Below are 23,600 nucleotides of genomic sequence, written 5' to 3' on the forward strand. Positions count from 1 at the left end.
TTCTTATAATACAAGAACAGAAGGACATTTAATTAAATTGAAAGGTAGCAAGTCCAAAACTAATAAAAGAAAAAACTTTTTTACATAAGGTATAGTTAACTTACGGAACTCCTTGCTTCAAGGTATCATTAAGGACAAGATGTTAGTCAATTTAAAAGGATTAAAAATGGATATGGAAAATGAGTCCAGCCATTATTACATTAGATGGGATAAGCATTTTAGCTAAAAGATACAAACGCTCATGTTTCAGGACACAAGGCTGATAACTAACAGAAGATGGTACAAGGGTTAGGAAGAAATCCGCCCTGCCCACAAATTAGAGAATTAGGGAGTAACTTTTTCACCATAATAACTTTTTCATATTTTTTCACCATAATAACTTTTTCCACCATAACAACAGATGTCAAAAAGTATTTGAGAAAGCAGTTAATATCTGAGGTATAACCTACAGTAAAATATCAGAAACCTGGAAATAAAAGAGGGTGCTGGAGAGAGAGGAGCTGTAGTGATTACAAGTGTAGTGGGTAACCACGGTCAGTTGGAGGATGCCTTTTGTACATAACCTATAAATGATCTGGGAGATAATTAAAAACAAGATCTTCAAATTTGTGGACAAAACTAAAACTGGGGACAGAGTTAATAAGGAAAAAGATAACCATGTTCCAAAGGATTTGTATTTCCTAGGCCAGTGGTTCTCAAAGCCGGTCTGCTGCTTGTTCAGGGAAAGCCCCTGGCGGGCTGGGCCGGTTTGTTTACCTGCCGCCGCAGGTTGGGCCGATCGCGGCTCCCACTGGCTGCAGTTCGCTGCTCCAGACCAATGGGGGCTGCAGGAAGGGTGGCCAGTATGTGCCTTGGCCCATGCCTCTTCCCACAGCCCCCATTGGCCTGGAGCGGCGACCTGCGGCCAGTGGGAGCCGCGATCGGCCCAACCTGCGGACGCGGCAGGTAAACAAACCGGTCCAGTCTGCCAGGGGCTTTCCCTGAATAAGCGGCGGACCCGCTTTGAGAACCACTGTCCAGGCAATTGGGTCAGCAGATGGTTAATTCAGGTTAAAGTAAGGTAGAAAAATGTAAAATAATAAGTCTAAAACCAAACTACTAACTAAGTAACCAATGAAATAATCCAATGTACTAATCAGGAAAAATGATCCAGCAGGTATATTAAAATCTCTCTAGGGAAAAAGTTAATTTTTAGTGCCAGGCTTCAGGGACTCTCCTTAACTTTTTTAGGAACATAGAAATTGCCATATCAGATCAGAGTAGTGATTCATTTAGTCCAATAACCTGTTCCTGACAGTGGCAACTACCTGATAGTGAAAAATATACTCCTGAGAACATAAATCTATTGCATGTAAACCACTGTTGTAGAGGTATTAATACGTAAATTAATATTTACTTGTTTATATGGGATTGCCGGTACAAAGGAATGGCTTTAATGTGAAAACATTTTCCATATAGTGTATCTTTTGCTTGCATCTTCTCTGTGATCTTGGAAATTGTGTCTTGTATGTGATCTTGTTGATTAAAAGATGCTTTTTCTCCAAGTTGAAAAAATATTTTTTCTCATAAGAAGTTGGTGGTGAGCAAACAAAACCCTTCAAAAACAGAAAGTATAGAAATACACGCAAGTTCTCCCAAACTCATTTAATTTTTCTTTGTGAGCTTTATCGCAGAAAACTTGAAAACAATGATAGAGTCCTAGAACCAAAAATTGCCCATCTTCCTCACGTTGGTGGCTGAACATTGAGAAGTGATCTAACAGGAGTACCTTGCATTGTTGATAGACTAATGTTCATTAATTTAGCATTTACACCAAAACACACCAATCTTTGCAGCCACAGTTTAAAAACATCTTGAGTTTCACAATTTTCCCTGTTACTGTTTTACATTCAGGGACAGGTGCGTGGAGTGAAATATCATCAGTAGGGTCCCACCAAATTCACGGCCATGAAAAACGCGTCACAGACAGTTAAATCTGGTCTCCCCCGTGAAATCTGGTCTTTATTATACAGATTTCAGTGGAGAGAGGAGCGTTTCTCAAATTGGGGGTCCCGACCCAAAAGAGGATTGTGGGGATGGGTTGCAAAGTTATTGTAGTGGGGATGCAGTATTGCCACCCTTACTTCTGCACTGCCTTAAGAGCTGGGAGGCTGGCCAAGCGTCCAGCTCTGAAGACAGCACCCTGCCATCAGCAGCGCAGAAGTAAGGGTGGCATACCGTGCCATGCCATCCTTGGATGCCGTACCATTGCTCACTGCTGCTGGCGCCAGGCCGCCTGCTAATCCCCCAGGCCACCCTAGAACCCGCATCGCCCTGAAGCGCAGGGCTCCCCAATGCCAGGGGCCCGAGGCAGTTGTCCTGGTCCATCCTATGGATGGGACAACTCTGCTGGGCACCACCAAACATTATACAAATCTGGCGCCCATGCCCTTAACTCCATTTAGCAAATGGCCTTTTCATTTTGGTTTGGGAATACAATTCTTCAAAGTCTTTAGACTTCTTGGTCTTAGAATACAATACTCTGACTTTATCTTATGCTACTAATAATCAGAGTGCAACTTGATCATATTTATTTCAATTTTTTTAGTTCTTTACTCCCCTCTTTCTTCATTAAGTAAATCACTGCAAACCTTTTATGGGGAAAATGAATGGTAAATAGTACAGTACTTTTTTCAAGTTTTTATTAAACCATTAAGATCAAAGTTCCCCTTTGATCTTAGCTCTACTTATTTTTTCACTGGAATACTCACAGATAGCTCATAAAACATCTTCTCTTCCTATTATAAAATGTCTTCCTGCTACTATGAAGTGCCCATAGCGTGATCATGACAAATTTTTCAATCCGATAAAATTTGCATTTTTTTTAATATTGTGGTAACAGAAGCAGATTGAGTGAACTTTGTTAAGCACATACTTTGCTCAGCTGAGACCCTAAATTATTGTAGTTTGTTGTTATGCTGATGAGGAAGAGATTTTTTTCAACCCTTAGGCCACAGATGGCAGCTTCCAACTTTCCCTGGAAGTGCTCAACCCCACTCAGCCCCAGACCCTGTCCCCACTCTACCCCTTCCCCCAAATCTTCACCCCACCAGTTCCGTCCCCTCCCCTGAGCACATCCCATCCCCACTTCTCCCCTTCCCTCCCAGTGCCTCCTGCATGCTACGGAATAGCAGATCCGCAGCGGGCGGGAGGCACTGGGAGGAAGGGGGAGGAGTATATAGGTGGGGCCACCAGCAAGCTAGAGGCACTGGGAGGCGGGGGAATGAGGCAGGGAGGGGAGATTGTCTGCCAGTGGGTGCTAAGCACCCACTAATTTTTTTCTGTAGGTGCTCCAATCTTGTAGCACCCATGGAGTTGGCACCTATGCTGCAGGCCATGTTTCGGGTGCTGCTTTGAACAGGTACAGCATGCGTGCAGCAATGATATATAGTGACTGGCTCTGGGCAGTCCTTTGTGGATGACTAAGTACTAAATGAGGTTTTCTCCTCTCTAACCCCTGCAAATACCTTACACCTCCTGATCCGAGTACCTCTATACTTTAAAAACTTTTGTGCTTGGGAAAGATGCCAGTTTTGACAGCCCTTGAAATCATATATGCACAGAATAAGTACAAGAAAGGTAGAGATACTCACATAGTCCTGCTAACATGCCTGTATTCTGTTCTGAATGAATCACTTCTAAAGATGAAAGGAGTGCTCATAACCATTCAGTCCTTGGACTCTGCTCACTCCATATATGTCACCAAACTGCCATCAGATGGTACTGACTTGTTGTCTCTACTAGGCTGAAGCAGAATTGAACCAGTAATTTAAAGATGAAAAGCTCTATAGCTAAGCTTTTCAGCTGGTTCCTATATGCCAGTAAAAATGGGTCCCAAACTGTGAGACCAAAATAGGGCAATATGCTGGCCAATTCCAGTAGTCCAGCTGGTGTTTGGAGAGAGAGGGTCCCTGGAAACAGCAGGGTCCTACATGTACTCTTAATAATTTCTGTGTATCTAATAGTTTTGAATTAACTTTTCAGGCTCCTTTGTAATATTTTTTTCTTCCAGTCATAACCATCTCTTGTCTCTTTTGTTTTGGTTTTATTTTCAGAGGAGTTTGTAGCTCCACATATTACAAGATCTACAAAAAAAATATGTTTTTGTGTTTCTCTGCTTGAATATGGATATTCTCTAGGTGGAAAATATTAACTTCTGCCACTATGTCAAATGTAGTCTCAACATGCACAGTTGCCTTTTCAACTGGAGTTCACTGCCAGGTGATTAAGAATATATACTAGTAACCACCAAGCAATGTCAAATTCTTTCCAGCAACTGGGCATTTAATTGTGATTCTTCTGTCTTTACTAAAAACTTAAATGTATTTTTGTTTCTCCCTTGATTTTATGGTTTGTACCCACCATGTCACTGAGATTTCATTTTAATTACTAGGCTAAACTTTTTACATTTTTAGGAAGCCGTCTGTATTGTTTTAAAGTAAATGACTAATGTAGTTTTATTTTGTATTTCACTGAGGGAGTCTCTAAAAGAAAAGAACTATAAGATTTTTAATACTCAGAAATGTCAATTTAAATAAGTAACTTCCATAAATTAAATCACCTGTGTATTAATTGGATTATGTGTTCACTGTACCTCAGTTTCCTTTTCTTTCATTTTAGTTAGATATATATGCCTATCTCCAATACTACTAATATCCAATTAGAAAGGCACCATTTACTAAAGGAAATAGTACTTCTATAGTTAGTATTCATTAGACAGATACTTGAGCATTCCATATATTTATGGAGCACAGAAGAAACTTCTTGAGAACCTGTCTTTTATGAACATGTTCAAGAATTCTGTATGGTATGCCAAAAAGAAAAGGAGTACTTGTGGCACCTTAGAGACTAACAAATTTATTAGAGCATAAGCTTTCGTGAGCTACAGCTCACTTCATCCGATGCATTCTATGGTATGCCAGTTTGTCAGCAAGGCAGCCATTAAACAGTTCCAGGTCCTGATCCAAAGCCCATCAAAGCTAATGGGAGTCTTTCCTATGACTAGATCAAACTCTTATTTATTACAAGAACAAGCCAGCTAAGGAGGGCACCGCATGAAAGTGCACAATTTGCAACAGGTCAAGAAAGACTAGCTATGACTAAAGAACAGACAAAAATTGAGCCAAATATGTTTCAGACAAAATTTGGAACCACTCTAATCTTTGGCAAACAAACAGAAGACAGAATCGAATCAGTTGTTGCCACTCTGCAAAAATGGATTTACCTGGATCATATCTTCAGATGAATCCACTGAACTGTGTGAATAATAATCTGCTATTTAATTAAGCAGTTATTGTAATAGAGGAAGGTTTTTGTGTTGAATTGGAAACAAGCTGAAATAAACGTTTTCTTGGATCATAATTTGGGGTAAAACAGGCACTGAATTATGATAGTTCTACATATGGTGCTTATTTGATAAAAGAATATTTTATAGAGGGATGAATAAAATAATTTAGGCAATATTTTTATGCACATTTTCTGTTTTATACACCAGCATTGACCAGGTTGTAATGAAGTGATTAAGACCCTAATTCAGCAAATAATCATGCATGCCTTAAAGTCGTACAAATAGTCCCAATGACATAAATTTGATCATTTTGAAAAAATGTAGTCACTGTCCATATGTTCCAAATTATTGAACAAGTGGGAAACATCACTATAATAAGCTATATTTTGAATAACTGAACAAGGAAAAGATACTTACGTTTTGGTATGCATTTTTTTTTAGGGAACAAAACAGATGCTTTGCAACCTGGAATAAAAATGGAGACTTCAGATCACCTTTATGCCATGAAACATACTTCAAATGCTACTAAAAGTTGCTCTGTATTAAAACAATATACTGCTTCCTCCCCTTTTAAGGTGGATAGTTTACATCCTTATTCGTCATTAACACATAAGCCTAGCATAACAGCAGTGACTGATATTCAACAAGATTTTTCAGTTCCCTACGGGTATTTTGAATGCAGTAGTAAGCAACCTCATGTCACACCTTATATTAAATGTAAGAATTTTGATGTGTCAGTTAAAGATTATACTGGAATTTTGCTGAATGAAAAGAGGAATGGTGTGCCACCAATTCTTCCAGATATTACAGTTTCAGACCACCCAACCCTTAAAGACCCCCTGCATAGTATACTTGAACACCTACCAGATGACAAGCAAAATTGTCAACTACAATTAGAAAATGCTCCTTCGCAATCGATCAACCCTTGTGATATGTCGGTACCATTAAACTCTCCGGTAAAGGATGTAACCAGAAATGAAGCTAAAACGTCTCATAAATGTCCAGTGGAAAAAGGTGGCTCCCATCAAGAACAGATTTGTGATTCCAAAGCTAGTGATGAAAAGCAAAGAAATGTGCTGGCAGAACCAATGGATTCTGAAGAAAAAGCTGATGAAATGTGGTCAGACAGTGAGCACAATTTTTTGGATGATGATATTGGTGGTGTTGCTGTGGCACCTTCTCATGGTTCTATCTTAATTGAATGTGCAAGACGTGAACTCCATGCCACAACACCCATTAAGAAACCAAACCGCAGTCATCCCACACGAATCTCTTTAGTCTTCTACCAACACAAAAATTTAAATGAGCCAAAACATGGATTAGCAATGTGGGAAGCAAAGATGGCTGAGAGAGCAAAAGAGAAGGAAAAAGAAGCAGAAAGATTAGGGACTGAAAATACTGAACTAAAATCTAGCAGCAGGAAAACCAAGCAGAGCAGTGAAACCAGAGAGATTTTCTATGAAGAAAATGAGTTCAACCAAATTCCATCACGCAGAGCGTTAACAGTAACTCAAGATAATGTAATAACAGTGTCTTCTTATGCCCTCACTAGAGTTGCAGGGCCCTATAACCATTGGGCATAGGTTTTAGTAGCAGATGCCTTGCCTTGGTGCAGTGTTATACAGTATTTCTTTAAGGTGCTGTTAAAGAACAGAGTCATGTGTAGTTTACTATTTGTTCATCTCAACCATTTTAAGGCTGAGGTAAAAATGGGGATTTATCTTAAACTGTGACTTTATATTTTAACATTTGGTGGTGCTTGAGCACATTTTAAGCAAAAAAAAATTGTATAGTTTTAATATGTTCTAAAAGAAGATTTTGGTTAGGTTATTAACCTTGATTGAATCATTCAGTTTATTACCTTTAGGAAATTATATTTTGGTGCTTTAAATCAAATCTGTTTACTACAGAACAAGTCATTTATAGGGATTTTAACAGATTCACATTTTATGATGTAAAATCAAATTATACAGTGATAGCTCTACACGGTTCTTGGTGCTTGACCACATCAAACAGTAAAAATAAGCTGAATTATTACTTCATGGTGCCATTGCTCCAACAACTTCCAATCATTGCTAAAAAGTCCAAATTACAGATAAATCTTTTAAGAGAACCAATGAAATTTTCTCTTTTTAGAGTTTTCATAATGTATAAAATGAAGTTATCACTAGTGATGGCTGGAAGTTGTTTGTAAGCTGTAAATATATATTTTAAAAGCACTTTCTATTTTTAAAATTAACTTGAACTAGTATAGTACGAGGATCATATTGTCTAAGGTTTGTGCATACTCTACAGAAGAAATCATTTTGTTCTTGCTGTGTAGATTTCCATACTGTTACAATTGCAATATGTATGCTAATAACATATGTGATTGTTTTTAGACTTTCCCTTTTTCCATTGAAGATTTTTATGTTACATATAAACAGAAGAATAATAAAATGCAGAAACTTTTAATTATTTACAAATATGGAATGAAGAAACATCTTGTTCAATGTGTGTTGCTATTGGGGAATTAAATAATTAATTTTTTAAAGACAGAAATTATGATGATTTATTTGAGCAATAAGCACATTAGTCTCACTCATCTAAAGCATTGCAAGTTATGTGACACAACCAAATGTTCCTAATGCCTCAGGGGTAGGATTGTTTTGGGATTTAAAAAAAAAAAAAGTACCCCTAGAGTTGCCTTACTCTGTTCTGAAAAAAGTTATAAAAATGACAAATTAATTGTTAAAAAAGTAAGAAATTTTCAATATCTAATGTTTAACAGCAAGTTTTATTTGATAATTCCCTTCCAGAATGTTCACTAGCTAATAAGAATGCTTTTTCAGTTCAGTGGGGGTTGTTGTTGTTGTTGTTTTTACAAGCATGTTTTGTATCATTTTTAACAATGATTTATTTATACATTTCATATGGGAACAGTTGTTAGTTCCAAACATTTGAATTTATGTTCTGCATTTCATTTGGAAAATTCACACATCACCAAATGATTATGGTTACATTTTGCTAAATGAGGAAAAGTAGACACTCCATTCATAAATAATGTAGCATCCATCCCACTCTTCTTTCTCTGATTCTAGTCTCCTCCTCATTTCTGTTTTATTATTTATTTATTGAATCAAATAATCACCAGACAAAAAAATAGTTTAAGTAAGGACCTTGTCCTGCAAGCCTTACTCACCTTCTCAGTCCAATTAAAGTCAGTGGGACTACCCAAGTAAGGCCTACTCTTGTGCATAATGGTTGTGGGATAAGATCCTACGGGTCAAGCTCTACCTTAATTTTACCTGTGAATACTCACAGTGTATGTAATCCCATAGATGTAACTGAGGTTAGTATTTTCTATTGAGATCTTATACCAGTAATATACTTGATAATACTATAATGCAGTGGTGCTGTAACAAAAGTAATCTGAAATGTCTAGATCCACTTTATCTAATACCTAGACAAGGTGCTTTTTTCTTGAAAAGTTCTATAATAATTGTGATATTTACAGTTTTGGTACAAAGAATATGTGAATTTTATTTTTTACACACAGTGCTAACTAGAACCCTGATCCTGAAAATACTTACAGGTAGGAGCAGGTCCAATGAATTCAGTATTTGCGGGATCAAGGCCTAAAGTTGCAATCACTATGTAATGATATTGGGCTAAACCTAAAATCCTTATGTACACTGACTATTGAAATTAACAGGAATTTTGATGGATAAGGACAGGAGGATTGGACCCATTCTTTGTATTTTATCTAACTCAAAGTAAAATTTGTGAAGACCCCATATGCTGCAAATTTTAGTTTAAAGCCTGTTAGTTCAAGTACAGGATATGAAGGGATTATAAATAATAAAAATGTCAATATTATGCCATCATTTTGTACCAGCAGTTTTCTGCTTCTTGAATATGTAAAGTACAGTATACATTAAATCATTATGGTATTTTGTGTGCCTTAGATTTCCATTTTAAAACTTGTCTATTTTTTGTGAGGCTAAAAATTACAGCTGTATATACAGTAAGTAGTATACTAAGTTGCTCCAGCAACATATTTGCTATCTTAGTACCCTTGTTTAGCACCATGGTCAATTATCTATCAAAAGGATTACTTTGCTACTAGTAAGTGTCACTGATAACACTGATAGATTTAGACATATTATAACTTCACAATAATTTCACTGTGCCATATGCATGTATAGTGCAGAATTAAGGAATTCTTTATTTCTCAGCAATTCTACTAAATACCATTTTTATGTCAAATTTAATAGGAAAAGTTTTAGGGCCTTTATTCTGCTTACAAGAAATATTAAAATGGCTGGAATTTCCATTTGAATCCTTCCAGACCTTTAGGCTTGTGTGTGATTAGGCAGTTCAAGTGCTAAAAACAATTAATAGAGAAAACACCAGTTTCCTCAAATACCTGAAAAGCAGAATAGGTGCGTCTTAAATGGCATCTTTAAGTATGTTTGTCTTTTACAAGGCACTTCTCAATTGACTATCAGTAGGGACTCAGCAAGACCAACAGGGAAATCCAGCTCTAATAGATTCATAATGGCAATGTTAAAAGAGAACAGTATGTCTGAAAAGCAAATATTTTCTAGTAAATATATTGCAGTATGAGAAATGCATCTATTTACTGTATTTACAGCTGTGTGTATTTATTGTAACATTTCAGAATATTTATCAGTCTTGTGCACACAGATCAACATTGTATTGAGTAAGATTGTACTTGCAACAATATTGTCCTCTTAAAAGTTATGAATTTTAGGAAGTGACTCTTTACCTTCCATCCCACACAACTGCTCTATGATTTCCTCTCACCCTCATAGACGCATAAACTTTAAGGTCAGAAAGGACCATCATGATCATCTATTCTGACCTCCTGCACATTGCAGAAGCAGGATCTTTCCAGATTGGCCAGCCAGGTCAGGAACCACATCTGAAGACAAGACAGCTAGGAAAAACTGTATACTTCCATTGATCTGTAACAAACTTGTATTGATTTCAATAGGAGTTTATGCTCATAGACAGACAGCACTATAGGGCTCCAAGTCTTTAACTCAAGAGTTCTTGACAGTTTGTTTCCCCACTACCACCACCTTTTATATCACCTCACAGTATACCACCAAGGACTGTTGCAACATAACATAGCAACCTTTGATTTTCCAGCAAGAATATCCCTATATGCTCCCTCTACTAGGCCCTGCACCATCACAACACCTCATTTTGGAGGAAGGGAATGATGCTTTCTAGAAACAAGTATCAGGGGATAGCCGTGTAAGTCTGTATCCACAAAAACAACAAGGAGTCCAGTGGCACCATAAAGATTAACAGATTTATTTGAGCATAAGCTTTCCTGGAATTGACACCTCATCTATTATTGGGAGTGGACTACATCCACCCTGATTCAATTGGCCCTGTCAACACTAGTTCTCCATTTATGAGGTAACTCCCTTCTCTTCATGTGTCAGTATATTTGTCTGCATCTGTCATTTTCACTCCATGCATCTGAAGAAGTGGGGTTTTTACCCATGAAGATTATGCTCAAATAAATCTGTTAGTCTTTAAGGTGCCACTGGACTCCTTGTTGTTTTTGCTGTCTAGAGAATATCACTCCTGTTTGACTCTCAGGGGTCACTGTTGCAATAGTACAATAGCTCCCATTGAAACTGTGAGTGTTACCACTGCAGTTCTCCTGCACATGCTGATCCAAGGAATAAGGTATCAAGCTGGGATCTGACACTTAGAACCCACAGATAGTAGCAGAGAGTATGACTACAAGGCCATATGACCAGCTCACCTCAAATATTGTAATAATACTGTACAAAACTCATACAAAGACTAATTGCTCATAAGCTACAATTAAGATGGGATCATATCTTTCTGCAAATAATCCTGATTTTATAAGTCAATGTTTTGTACTTACAGTGACCACCATTAAAACAGTTATACTTAGTTACCAGAATGTGTCCCTATGCTTCAAATAGGAAATAACTCTAGTATCTGAAGTAACATGGTGTGATAACTGTAGGTAAAAAGCAACTTTTTAATGCTTACTAGTATACATAACACACAATTGTTTTCTCCTTTAAAAACCTTTCGAACATCATTACAGTATTATGCTAACTTTGGTGGGTCAAGTTCTACTCTCATTCACATCTGTATGACCCCACTGCAGTTAGTGGAGCTCTGCAGATGCAAATACAGTAGGATTTGGGCCAATATGTTAATATGCTTCTAGTTAAATGTAGAATTTTTAGGAAACCTTGTTAACAAAACTGTATTTGCATTTTTATATTTAAAATGTAGGGCACAATCCTACCTTAAATTACACGGGGGAAGATCAATATGACTCTGTGTGAAATCAGCTACCTGGTCAGGCCAAGTGATAAAATATGCTTTCTAATTTACAGGCGGCATAAATATTTCATTTCTTCTGAAATTTGCACAGAAATGCTTGTAGTATGGACACGTTCTCCCTCCCAATATTTGAAAAATTAATGTATATGCCAGTTTTCAGCCTATTTACATGTATCAACATTTGTGATATTCATGCAGTATTAAATGAATGACCTCTCACATCCACTGTGGCAGTTAAAATAGCATTTCTTCAGTAGTGAGATCTTTTTGGCAGGTCTTTGCAGTAAAATTGTCGTCGTGTTTTATTTCTCACATATGGAAGAGTTGGATGGCTAACCATAACACATTATGAAAGCCCTTGATTACGCATTGTGAAATTATAGATGAGGAAGAGGCCAATCACATATGGAAATTGTTTTTTAATTTAACCAAGTGGCTGTTCAACCAGTAACAGCTATAAGGCCACTTTATCATCAAAAAGTAAAGTGCAAAGAAATACAATAATTGTGTTATGACATTCTGGCATTGCCTTGCAATCTCTGTGCCATAACAATTTCTGTTTGATAGGGATGTGTCATCACATCATGTCACTATGTACTGATGTATGTTAATTCCATTCCTCCACTTCCTCTTGTGGAATCAATTTCTTCTCTGTTCTCTCTGCCCCAATCTACTGGCCTCTGGAAAAAGAGAAGTCACTCTTACTTTGATCTGCTGAATACATGTACCCTGGACAGAGATGTGAGCACTGCTATAATTGCTCACTCTGCCTCAGAGCCAGATAGAGCAAGTGGACTAATCGGATATATGAAGCCCAAAATAGTTATAAACCAGGCTATGAAGAACCGCATGCAGCTTGTGAGCCCTGACTTGACTTGCTCCTTAAGCCATTTCTTGGTTGCCTAGGTACTGTATATCCATATCACCACTGTTTATTTAGGTATATCAAATTTTAAATACACAATCTTTTTTTACTAAAGTGTAAAACTATGGCACATTTATATCCATCTCTTTCTTTTTAATCTTATCTTAGAAGCATGGTCAGTGTAAAAAGTACTGAGATTTTGACTGCTCAGTATTTTAGTGGAGTAGAAGTGAAACCACAGATCAGAGTTTTCTGGGATCACCTGATATTTTAGAAAAATTGTCTTGAATTATATTGTTTATATGGTACTGATGTATGCTGCTGTAAAACTATATGAATGCTATTTTCCTGGGACTCTGACAGAGGAGAGATATGTATCACTTGAGGCTATCCCAGGGACCAAAAAATCTCTAATAATATTTAATTAGGTACAAGTATGTAGAAGATTAGGAATAGCCTCTAAATATTATGGGCCAGATTCTGATTTGTTACACTCAGGTACATCCAGAGTAACTCTACTGAAGTCAATTGAGTTACTCCATATATACGCAGGTGTGACTGAGATCAGACTCGTCCTCTGTCTATGGTAGAGATTGTCTATTTCCTTTGATGTATGATTCCAAGTTAGTACTAACTTCATGTTAACTTTATCATTATATGAAAATATTTTAGATGTTTCAGAGGAGTTAGTTAAATGTTTCGGTTTGAGTGTAATATTTAAGTGTCATTTGTGTGCTGCTTTGTTTTCTAAATAATGGAGATAATTCTCAGTGTACACTACATCTTCTCCCTCTAGGACATTTCATTTGCTAGCTTCAGCCCTAGGCATTAACTTCTGTTCTGTATAGATGACACTGAACTCTACAACTCGCTCATTTCATGCTTTGATTCCTTTGTAGCTCATCTGCTGTATTTACCCATTTTGCTTGGTGACCCTATAGCCTTCTGCTGTTGAATGCTTTAAAGAGTTATAACTTCCTGCATACAAGTCTTCTAATTCTCTTTAGCACGGAACTTTGCTCCCAAGGGTAGCAATGTAAGCATCAGCCTTTCTCCTGACTTTTATTTTTTAATCTCACCTCTTCCTTGTCTGTAAATATGTTTTATCTCCACCTCTGAAATTTACAAGAATTTATTATTAATGTAACTCTTTCAAAATCTATATTCATGTCAATCATTTTCTGTCTTAACTCTCATAGTTGCCTTTTTTATCATCCTGTTATAGCCTAACTCTTCCATGGAGTGCAGAATGCTGCAGTTAAATTACTTTTTCATTACAAGTAAGAGGGGCATTTCAGTCCACCCCTTCACCTTCACTATCAATCTTCATATCCACTTGTAAACTGCCCATTTATTTTTCAAAACTCTCCATAAACTTTTGGCATCCTACCTTTCTGACCCATTATGCACATATAGTCAACAAAGTCCATTTTGCCAGTATTGGCCTCTTCTCTGCCTAAAGTCTCAGCTCTCCAGAGCTGAAGATCATTCTTTGCTTGTACTGCTGCATCTCTGGCATTCTGTCTTTCCTTCTGTATGAATTACTCTGTTCAAATCTTGACATAATAGATAAGAGATTATGACTCTCCCTACAAAGACCCACAAGCGGGAGAAGATGCTTCTTTGTATCTTCTGTTTGTCCCTGTTCATGGATCAGCCATAATCCTAGTGGGAAGTTCAAGGACTGCATAAAAGTTAGTGCCACCACTGGCACTAGACACTCCAAAAAGGAGTGGAGTTATGGATTTGCCTCTTCTTCCTCCCTTCACAGCAGCAAGCAGGGCTGATTTGGCTTGAGCAGGAAGAAGTAGAATACAAACTGCACTCTGTGAAAAGGTATAGGAGTTCCAGCTTTGCTGTGTGCTTCTCCGCTCTGTTAAAATTCTCTTTGGGACTCCTACTATTCCCCAGCCTCTTCTTACTCCCCCCATCCCAAATGGGTTGGAGCTTAAAGCCACATTTTAGCCCAAATCTTCCCATTCTCTTTAGCCTACAAATGACACTAGGTCCTACTCAGTACTGCGTCCTTCAGTTCTTCCCCCACCGTAACTAATCTGCAAGAACACTTGCATGTTTATCACTTTCAATGTATCCGCTTCTTTTCTCCTGCTGGATCTTCATCCATGTCATTTTTCCTTTTATGAGTTGCTGTGTGCAGCTTGAAAGTCTTCTCTCTTCTGCCTCCTTCTTTTAAGCATTTTATGACACTTTGTATGAAGGCTGCTATATCAAGATAAGTTGTACTGTTGTGTGATTCAGAACCTGCAGGGTTAATTCAAATGAAGTTAAATTGATGGTACAGTGACACAGTGTTATAGAACATAGCAGACTTGATCATCTCTTGTCATAGAATATCAGGGTTAGAAGGAACCTCAGGAGGTCATCTAGTCCAACCCCCTGCTCAAAGCAGGACTAATCCCCAATTTTTGCCCCAGATCCCTAAATGGCCCCCTCAAGGATTGAACTCACAACTCTAGGTTTAGCAGGCCAAGGCTCAAACCACTGAGCTATCCTACACCTTCTAATTCTAAAATGCTAAAAGCTCCCAATGATTTATTTGCAATGACTGCAGGATTGGGCCATAAATTGTTTTAGATGTTGAGTCATATATCAATCACTGTTTCAGGTTGACAACATTTTTAAATGCGGCTGTACTATCACTCAACTGTTCTACCCACTTTGTGTGCCATTACAGCCTTCCACATAAAGTAAAAGGGCACAATACTGTTATAAATAGATGCCAAAATCTTCTATGGGTAGGAAGTAGAACACAATTGACAATTAAGCTACATAGAGATGTCATATGCAGTAGACTGAATGTATTCAAAAAAATTGCTGTTGTAGCTTCACATTGGAATAGATTTCAGAGCAGCAGCCGTGTTAATCTGTATCTGCAAAAAGAAAAGGAGGACTTGTGGCACCTTAGAGACTAAACAAATTGAGCCTAAGCTTTCGGGAGCTACAGCTCACTTCATCGGATGCAGTGAGCTGTAGCTCACGAAGCTTATGCTCAAATACATTTGTTAGTCTCTAAGGTGCCACAAGTCCTTCTTTTCTTATTGGAATAGATGTCAATCATTTGACACTTAATCGATATCACAACTGTTGCCACAGAACATTTTAATACTGTATTGTGGAAGATTTTATGAACTGTTTGATGAACATTTTAGATGTCTTACTTGTTTCTTGTTATATACTATTACAATGCAAAAGTTTTTTTAAAATATAAAAATAAAGGGCCTTTTTCTCATTTACGCTAAGGCCCTTTAACACCACTCTGGGAGAACAAAATGATATTAAAGTGGAAGTGAATGAAACTGACACATAGTAAGATGTCTTTACTCTACCAGGGCGGTGTAAAGAAATCTTAGTGTAACTGAGAATCAAGCCTCAAAGTTGACTGTGCAATCATCAATGGATGATCTTCTTTACAATATCTCTACTGCACACATATTGGCCAGCGATATCCAAACCATTACACTGGTGTTTAGTTTAGAGAAAATTAGAAATGTAGTTTAGAAAGATATTCTAATCTAGCTTCTTTTGTAGGATATCCAACTGTAGGCTGACCTTCTTTCCCCATCTTGCCTACAAAAAGAATGTGGTAAGGGGTTTGTACCTCAAATTAGTGACCTGGCTATAGAACTGGTAGGATTGTGAATAATAAAAATTGCAAATTTGAGCAATTTTTCCTCAAATCATTATTCACAATGTTTTTATTATCATTATTAGACAGCTTTACTTGACCACTTGAAGCGGGGTTGTGAGAATTCACCCAGCTCCATTCTCTGCTGACATAAGATCCAGTGAGGTTTGTTATACTGTGTAATATTGCCACACTAGAGGGAAATGTGAGGCACAAAGCTAAAAGCCAAAGTTTTCTCACCACCCTAATTTTGGTGATATTAGACAGCAAAACCATTAGCCCAATCCTGCATGCCTGAGTCATGAAAAAACTTCCATTGCTGCCAGTGTGAGTTTTGCATTAGCAAGTACTGAGCCTCATAAGCTTATACTATTGTATTGGAATTATAAAATGGTCCCCTAAAAATAAACAAATGCTGAGGAGAAAAAAACATTTGCTTTTCATTCTTACATGTCTAAACTGTGGTGATACTGTACATCACTATAACAGACTTCTTTTTGCTTTTGTGAATGTCACTTTATAATTCTAGCAAAACACAAGGCAACCTTTGCATTTTGAATGTTGTACGCCACTAGTCCTCAAAATATCTCCCAAGATTAAAAAAATTATTACAAATCCAGAGAGGGAAACTGAATATTCCAATAAAGTTAAAAGAAAATCTGTTTTAAGAATTAATATTGGACATTTAATACTTTAACATTTAATTCTTCTACTATTTCTTTGCTGAGTTTGGAAGAGGACAGTTCTTGGTAATGTCACAATATCGTGACATGTCATAAATGCTTTTTAAAAACTTGACATTACCAGACACAACAACATTATTTTTTAAGGCTACAATGTCACATTCAGAGAATGCAGTTTGATTCTCTCCTAACTTTTATGAAAAAAACTAAAAAGGTACAGTATGCCAAAGCAGAAAAATTGATTTTTGTTTGATCAATATATTCTGTATATTTCTTGCTTTCTTTATATGGAATGCATTTAATATTTATTTTGCAGCTTTGAACTTCTGTGTTTTAGGGATTTGGTGGTGGTGTTTTGTTTTTTGGTGTTATCAACCTACTGTATTTAGACCTGAAAAAATGAAATAACTTTTGAAAGACAAAACACAATTTTCTTTTTAACATAAACATATTTTTAGTTCCTAATGAAGAAAAAAAACAGAAAGAAAAAGCACTTCATTAAGTCACAGTATGTACAGAAGAAAGTTTAAAAGTTACTTCATTTCTCATACATTTGGGACCCATCTAATGTAAATCTATATAGCCCCATTTAAGTTAGAGAAGCTATGTGGATTTACATCAGTGAGGATCTGACCCTTGAAATCTTCTCTGCAGCAAAGGGAACTCTTACCAGCAGTACTTGAAGACTTGTGAGTTGTGACTGCATGTTACTTGAAAGACTTACTTAAACTTTGTTTTTGGTGCAAGCAGTTGTTGTACACAATTTCATGTTTATGTAGCAAGATGCATTGAAATGCTGATAATAGTGTTGAAACATACATGTAAAGATTGTTGTTGTGGAAATTGTCTGTTCTGTTATATTTTTCTTGTGTGTCTGATCTGTTTAGAACGTAAATTTTCATTTTTTTTATTGTCCTAACTGAATAAGGCTAAATGAATACTGTAATTGAAAATATATTTTAAATCTTGTCATGAGTTTTTAAAAAAAGACTATTACAAATTGTATCATTCCTGATTACACAGAACTTTGTGGGTGGTTTTAAATAAATTTTATACTTCTATTTTGCACTCAGTTGTCTAATTTTTCTTTCCTATATTTATTAAATCTTTCTGTTTTGTAAATATACATTTCAGAACAACAATATTATTTTTCGGTTTCCAAACACAAATAAAAAGAGTAGATTCCTGATCATATGTGGCCTGATCCTGCTAAGACAAAATGCATGTTGAAGTCATTTGAGGAGGACAGGAGGACTGGGCAACTATAGGCCCTGATCCCATGCATCTTGTTCCAGGATCAGGGCCATAGTATGTAATGTAGAACAAAATCTTACACCCATATAATTGAACTTATTGCTCAAACAAATAGTATTTGAAATATACTTTTATGTAAACTTTTATTTTATCAAGCAATAAATACTGATTCCATAGCTAGGAATAGTTTGGTATTGTAGCACCTATGAGGATGCTAATAAACTTTCAGCCTAATATGATGGGCCTTGGAGGCAGTTATGCTCCCCAGAATCATGGTAGTCTCTGGATTCTGTACACTGAATACAGCTTTTTTCTTTTATCCTTTTCATCTTATTAAGGAAGGAGTTAAAAAACAAACAGTAGTTGTCATTAGTTTTCTTATACAAGTACTTTCCGTTTTGTGAAGTATTTTCCCAACAAAATTTTCCAGTCTTATCATTAACACTTGTGGTTATATTTGGGTATTTATTCATGATGAACACAAACTGACTGATTCACCCCTGCTGGAGTCCAGGAGTACAGTTTGATCCCATCTAACCCTCTGGGCTAGCTGCATTGGAGGGGGGAATCAGCAAGTGGAATCAGTATCTCCCAGGATTCCTGCCCCTTCCCTCACTGATCCCTGCTTGTTTATTTGCAGGGCTGAGGTATCTAGTACAAGGCCCCACAGCAACAGATGTGGTCAAAAATTTTGAATTCTTGTTTTTCAGCAAAAAAGACAAAAATGTTAGCCAACATTGTTGCAAAAAGTCTCCCACAGCAACTCTCAGGCTCAACGTTCTCCTCTCACTACTTCCATTAATACAGTACTATGTAGAAAGAAATTCTGTTCTGCTGATCTGAGGAGACTGTGACCATTCAGGTTATTTTTCTCTTCTTTTTTTTTTTCCCCCAATTAAAAAAGTTCAGTCCAAAAAGCTTGTATTATCAAGTTCTTTCTGAAAACTGGAATCCCCAAAAGTTAAGAAATTCTACTCATCTGAGGTTTGTTACAGGAAGGCTCGTTGCCAATCTGGGCGGATACAGGCCTGTGGCTTTTTATAGTGACTGATCCACCAGCCTTGCCCCCACTTTACCTCCACATCATACTTAACAACTCTTTCAACAGATATATATTTTCCACAGACAAATATACACTTTATGTCAAGAGTTGGAGGCAGTATATTATCAGAATATGTAAGATGAATTTCACACGTCAATATTGTAAAACATGTTTGAAGAGTAATAAAATATTTATGTACCTTTAATTTGTTAGGGTCATAGGGCTTTAAATTGTAGCGTTCTTGTCACATATTTTGCATATGAGTACATTAGTTATTGCAGCAACTCCAAGTTAATTTTTTTTTTGTAGGGGCTATCTTTCATTGTTTAGAAGCATCCCACTATCTGATAACAACTAGACTGAAGGAGCATGATACTTCAGTTCAAATACTGTCTGTGATAGCTTAATGATTTTTATGCTGGTCATAGACAGATTTTCATTGAATATTGTTGGCTCATATTTTTGTAAATATTCCTCCAGATAATCCATTGTAGACCAATCTTTAGAATTATTCATTGAGGGTTAAATTCTGCCAAGTGCAAAGGGCACACAAAGTCCTACATGCATCAAAACTTGACTTGCATCTTAAAATGGGGGTTAAGTAGTAGGCAGGGCTTTGCATGGACCTCCTGCAGTAGAGTGAATTTTAAACTCAGACCTGATTTTTTTTTTAAACCACAAACAAAATTCTGCTTTAGCTAATGCTATTTTGGGTTAAGAATTGACATATGTGCTTTAATATAAAAAAAAATTACTAAGGAAGCCTGTTATGTGTTTTGGATCCATGACACACTTAAGTAAATGTAAAAAAAAATGTTTAAATCTAATCCCAGACATGACATTAGCTATTGGTTGAACAATGACCCTGTGTTTTCTCAAGGAGAATCTAAATCATTCCACCATCTGCTCACAATCTGATCCACTTTCCTGAATGGTCATAATTCTGGTAGAACTTCTGCTTGTATAACACACAGAAGTTACCCAAAATTCTTAACTAAAGCACTTCTCCCAAAGGGCAGAATCTGAACCTTCATCTCTGCTATATTCTGCTGCCCAGCTGCTCTCCTAACAAATGGGTAGTATTTCTCACCTGTGCCATTCAAAGGATGTCCAAGGTTGCTTGTAGAGGCTGTAGGTGCACCTCTTCAATTTAGGCCACTAGAAATTTTGCCTCCTGCTGCAGAAGTTGGCTGATCAGTTTCTTGTGACTATTTTGTTTTACATTAAATTGTATCCTTTTTCATACAATAGCAACTTTGGTTCAGCTTCTAGTTCTGCTGTCCTTCAATGGAGGAAACTCTGTAGCACTAAAGGTATAGCCCTCTGGTTCCTCAGGTGCAGCCCCCTCCCCCGCAGCAGGCTCCCTCTGCGCCCCTACCACAGTATTAGGAAAGCCCTGCAAGCACTGAGTCAGGTAATGGTCCAAGAGGTGTTACAGACAGCTTTTCAGAAGCCATTGATCTGTGTCCTGCTGCTTCAAGCCTCAGCTCTCCCTCTGCCAGGGCAGAAGGCTTTGAGTTGGACTGTGCACCAGATCCTCAACACTCTCACTATGCTGCAGTCATGAGACATTTCAACCAGGTGCATGAGGATTCCCAAGGAGAGAAGAACCCCCCACTGCCAGCTCAGGTGTAAGTCTTCCAAACAGCAGGAATTCCAGGTCTAAAAAGGCAAAAGCAAGCATCCCCTTTGCAAGGAAATAATTTGTATTGTTAATGGACAAGTGGTTTTAAAATCATAGTTTACACTTTTTCTCCTTTGCCCTCCTACCTTGAGGAGGTGTTTGCTGGGGTATTTTTCCTGAACAGAAGCTCTCACTGTGCTCAGTATGGGACTCCCTGCAGCATGTTTGGGCATGAGGAGAAGCCTGTTACTTCAATGAAGCCAGGTCTCCAGCTGCAGCAAAATAGGAAATGGGCTTGTCTGGCTTTCAGCCCCGCAGATTCTGACTCTGCCAGAGAAGGAAGCTCGGAATGCAGGCAGCCGCAGAACAGGAATTGTGCCACTCTGCTTCTCAGCCAACAAACACTTGATCTTCCAGGGAAAGAAGCTCAGACCTGAAAGGTGGAGAGGGGGTCTCTCTCCATGAGCTGGCCAGAACAGAGGCATGTAAGGACTCCATTCCCCATGCAGCTGTGTCATCATGGGATTACAGATGGGTAAGTGAAAAAGCCTTTCCCAGGTTCAAAATGGCTCCTGATTTACCAAGTAAAGCCCCATGAGGTACTAGGTTTCTCCTAAAGTATTCAAATGTGTGCTGGCTTGGGGAAGCAGGCAGACAACCTCCCAGGGGTTATTCCCACAATCAGGGTATTAGTCCTAGTACCCTCCCTTGACTGTCTCTTGTAACTAGCCGATGGGCTGTACCAAACACATACCAACCCTGATGAAAAAAATCCAATCAAATCCCAAAACACTGTTGACTCTCCGAAGACAGGAAGACAGTGGCTTGCATGAAATGTATTAATATTAATAATAATAATGAAATAACTTTCCTCTCAAGCAAAATTAGAAACAGGGTTTCCCATACTCTCCTCCTTTGAGGACAACATAAGATCCAAATGAAGTCTTCTGATTAAAACCAAATGTTAAACTAAAATGTTACATAAAAACAAAGACATATTCATAAGTTTGTGAACCGATAGTTGGCTCAGCAGAACCTGTCCTAGTGAAAGGCACAGACACACCTTCAGAAGGTGACTTCCTTCCAAAAGATCCCATAAACAGTCAGAGTGAGAACATGACATTGAAATTTCAAAGCCATTGAGACTAAATGTATTTTCTATATATAGTAAAGAAAATCTATGTGGTGGCAGGTGGCTTTAATAGAACGAGCAGGCATAGGCAAGCCAGCATGCTCCACTGTATGAAAGCCAACTTTCCATGGCAGCTGGCAGGGGAGCCTCCAGACGTGTCAGTCACAGGGAGCCTCCAGACGTGTGTGAAGTAAAGGGGTTGGGTGGAGAAAGAGGATTTTAGTGATTGTCCTGCTGCTTTGTGACCTACAGTCCCACTACTGCAGAGCAGAGATGTCTCCAGGCTGTATTGCTCCTGTACTACAATATAATTCTGTCCTGTTTCCACATAATGGGCTCTAAATAACTAACTGAAAAATGTTAGATTTCAATTCCTTGTTTTTTTTAAAGAAACCCATCACTTCTTTTTGATTCCATTGTTATGGGTTTTTTATTCAAGACAATCATTTCAGCTCATTCATATTATTTATTGATCAGAGCGTTTGGGAGGATTTGCTCCATAACTGAGGCAACAGCTGGTCCAAATATTAATTGAACCTAGCAGGGTTGTATGCAAAAATCTGTACCTTGACTGTACTTGCACTGCTGTCTGTACTGCAGCTTCCCTGTGAAGAGAGGTCTTCAATGCCCAGAGTAAAAGCCTTCTCCTCTATAGGATAGCCCCCATCTTGAGCAGCCTTCCTCTGTTGCCTCCTTCTCCTTCAATCTCTCTCTCTCACTCACTTTTCATCTAATTCAAAAATTCATCCAAAATCATATGTTGTCTGCTCCTTTTACCTTTTTTCTCTACTAATATATTTATGTTAACTTTGTGGGCTGAGTCCTCCCTGTTGTAATTCCATGGAAGTCAGTGGCCAAACCAGGCAATTACTGCAAAAATTAATTCTGTGAAATATTATGGGATACAGTTTGTATGAACAATGCTATATAAAATGAAGTCATATGGTATACTGACTTGGAAAATTACTTTGTGGGAAGTGGGTGTAATTTGGAAATCATTGTGTGAAACTTTTAAAGATTATCTGAGCGAGAGTGTTAATTATTTCTACTTCCTCCAGCATTTATTATAATTATTAAAGGTAAGCATACCTTGGCCACTTGGTTCTACTACCTGTCAGCTGTAGGAACTTTGCCAACTCAGGTAACTTGAGCTTTGTTATAGCTGGGTGAATATTACATAGTTGTGAGGCAAGTGAGCTTTTCTTATAGTTTGCAGCAAGTCCCCTTCCATTTACCTTTTAACAAGAATTGTAGAGAAGGCTGATTGTGCACTAATTATATGCATCTAGTTAAGGATTGCATCTGATTGGCATAAACTAGAGCAGAATGCAGCCACCCTCATTTTTAATACAGAGTTCTTATCTGGGGAAGCTGGCAATGCAATCTGCTACATCAAGATGGATCACGATGAAACTCACAGTCTCACTGAGTGTAACAGGGTGACTGTCTCCTTAAGGTAGTGAGGACTAGTGGTCAGTCCAACACCTGTTTATGGTTTAAGAGCTTGGCACCAGGAGCCTTGTGGAGCAGGTCGGCATGGTTCCCATCTCTCCCAGCCAATCAGGACAAAGAAGTCTGGGAAGACGACTGTATATATACTGTCTCTTCCCTCAGAATGGAGGAGGGGACGAAAAACAGGTGAAGTGGGAGCAGACTTTTCCATCCTTGAGACTGGAGTTA

At 37.8% G+C, this 23,600-nt stretch overlaps 1 protein-coding gene and 1 long non-coding RNA gene across 4 annotated transcripts in view; one reads left to right on the top strand and one right to left on the bottom strand.

Moving 5' to 3' along the window:
* TET1 (tet methylcytosine dioxygenase 1) overlaps window positions 1–10,258 on the top strand; it is a 108,412-nt gene extending 98,154 nt beyond the window's left edge. For 2 of the 3 annotated variants that reach the window (XM_038409181.2, XM_038409183.2), the window contains one exon: window positions 5,768–10,258. In XM_038409181.2, the coding sequence (XP_038265109.1) occupies window positions 5,768–6,909 (1,142 nt within the window). In that variant the 3' untranslated portion in view covers window positions 6,910–10,258. Of the gene's footprint in view, window positions 1–4,094; window positions 4,261–5,767 lie in introns of all 3 variants that reach the window. The other variant, XR_006282869.1, reaches the window with a different exon arrangement.
* LOC122461121 lies at window positions 997–22,637 on the bottom strand. Its single transcript, XR_006282870.1, has 3 exons — window positions 22,487–22,637; window positions 5,744–5,791; window positions 997–1,595 (listed from the first exon to the last, which is right to left on the bottom strand). It is a non-coding gene; the product is annotated as an uncharacterized LOC122461121 (long non-coding RNA).
* Between the last annotated feature and the right edge of the window lie 963 nt (window positions 22,638–23,600).

This window comes from Dermochelys coriacea, chromosome 7, assembly GCF_009764565.3.
Source record: "Dermochelys coriacea isolate rDerCor1 chromosome 7, rDerCor1.pri.v4, whole genome shotgun sequence".
Taxonomy (NCBI): domain Eukaryota; kingdom Metazoa; phylum Chordata; order Testudines; family Dermochelyidae; genus Dermochelys; species Dermochelys coriacea.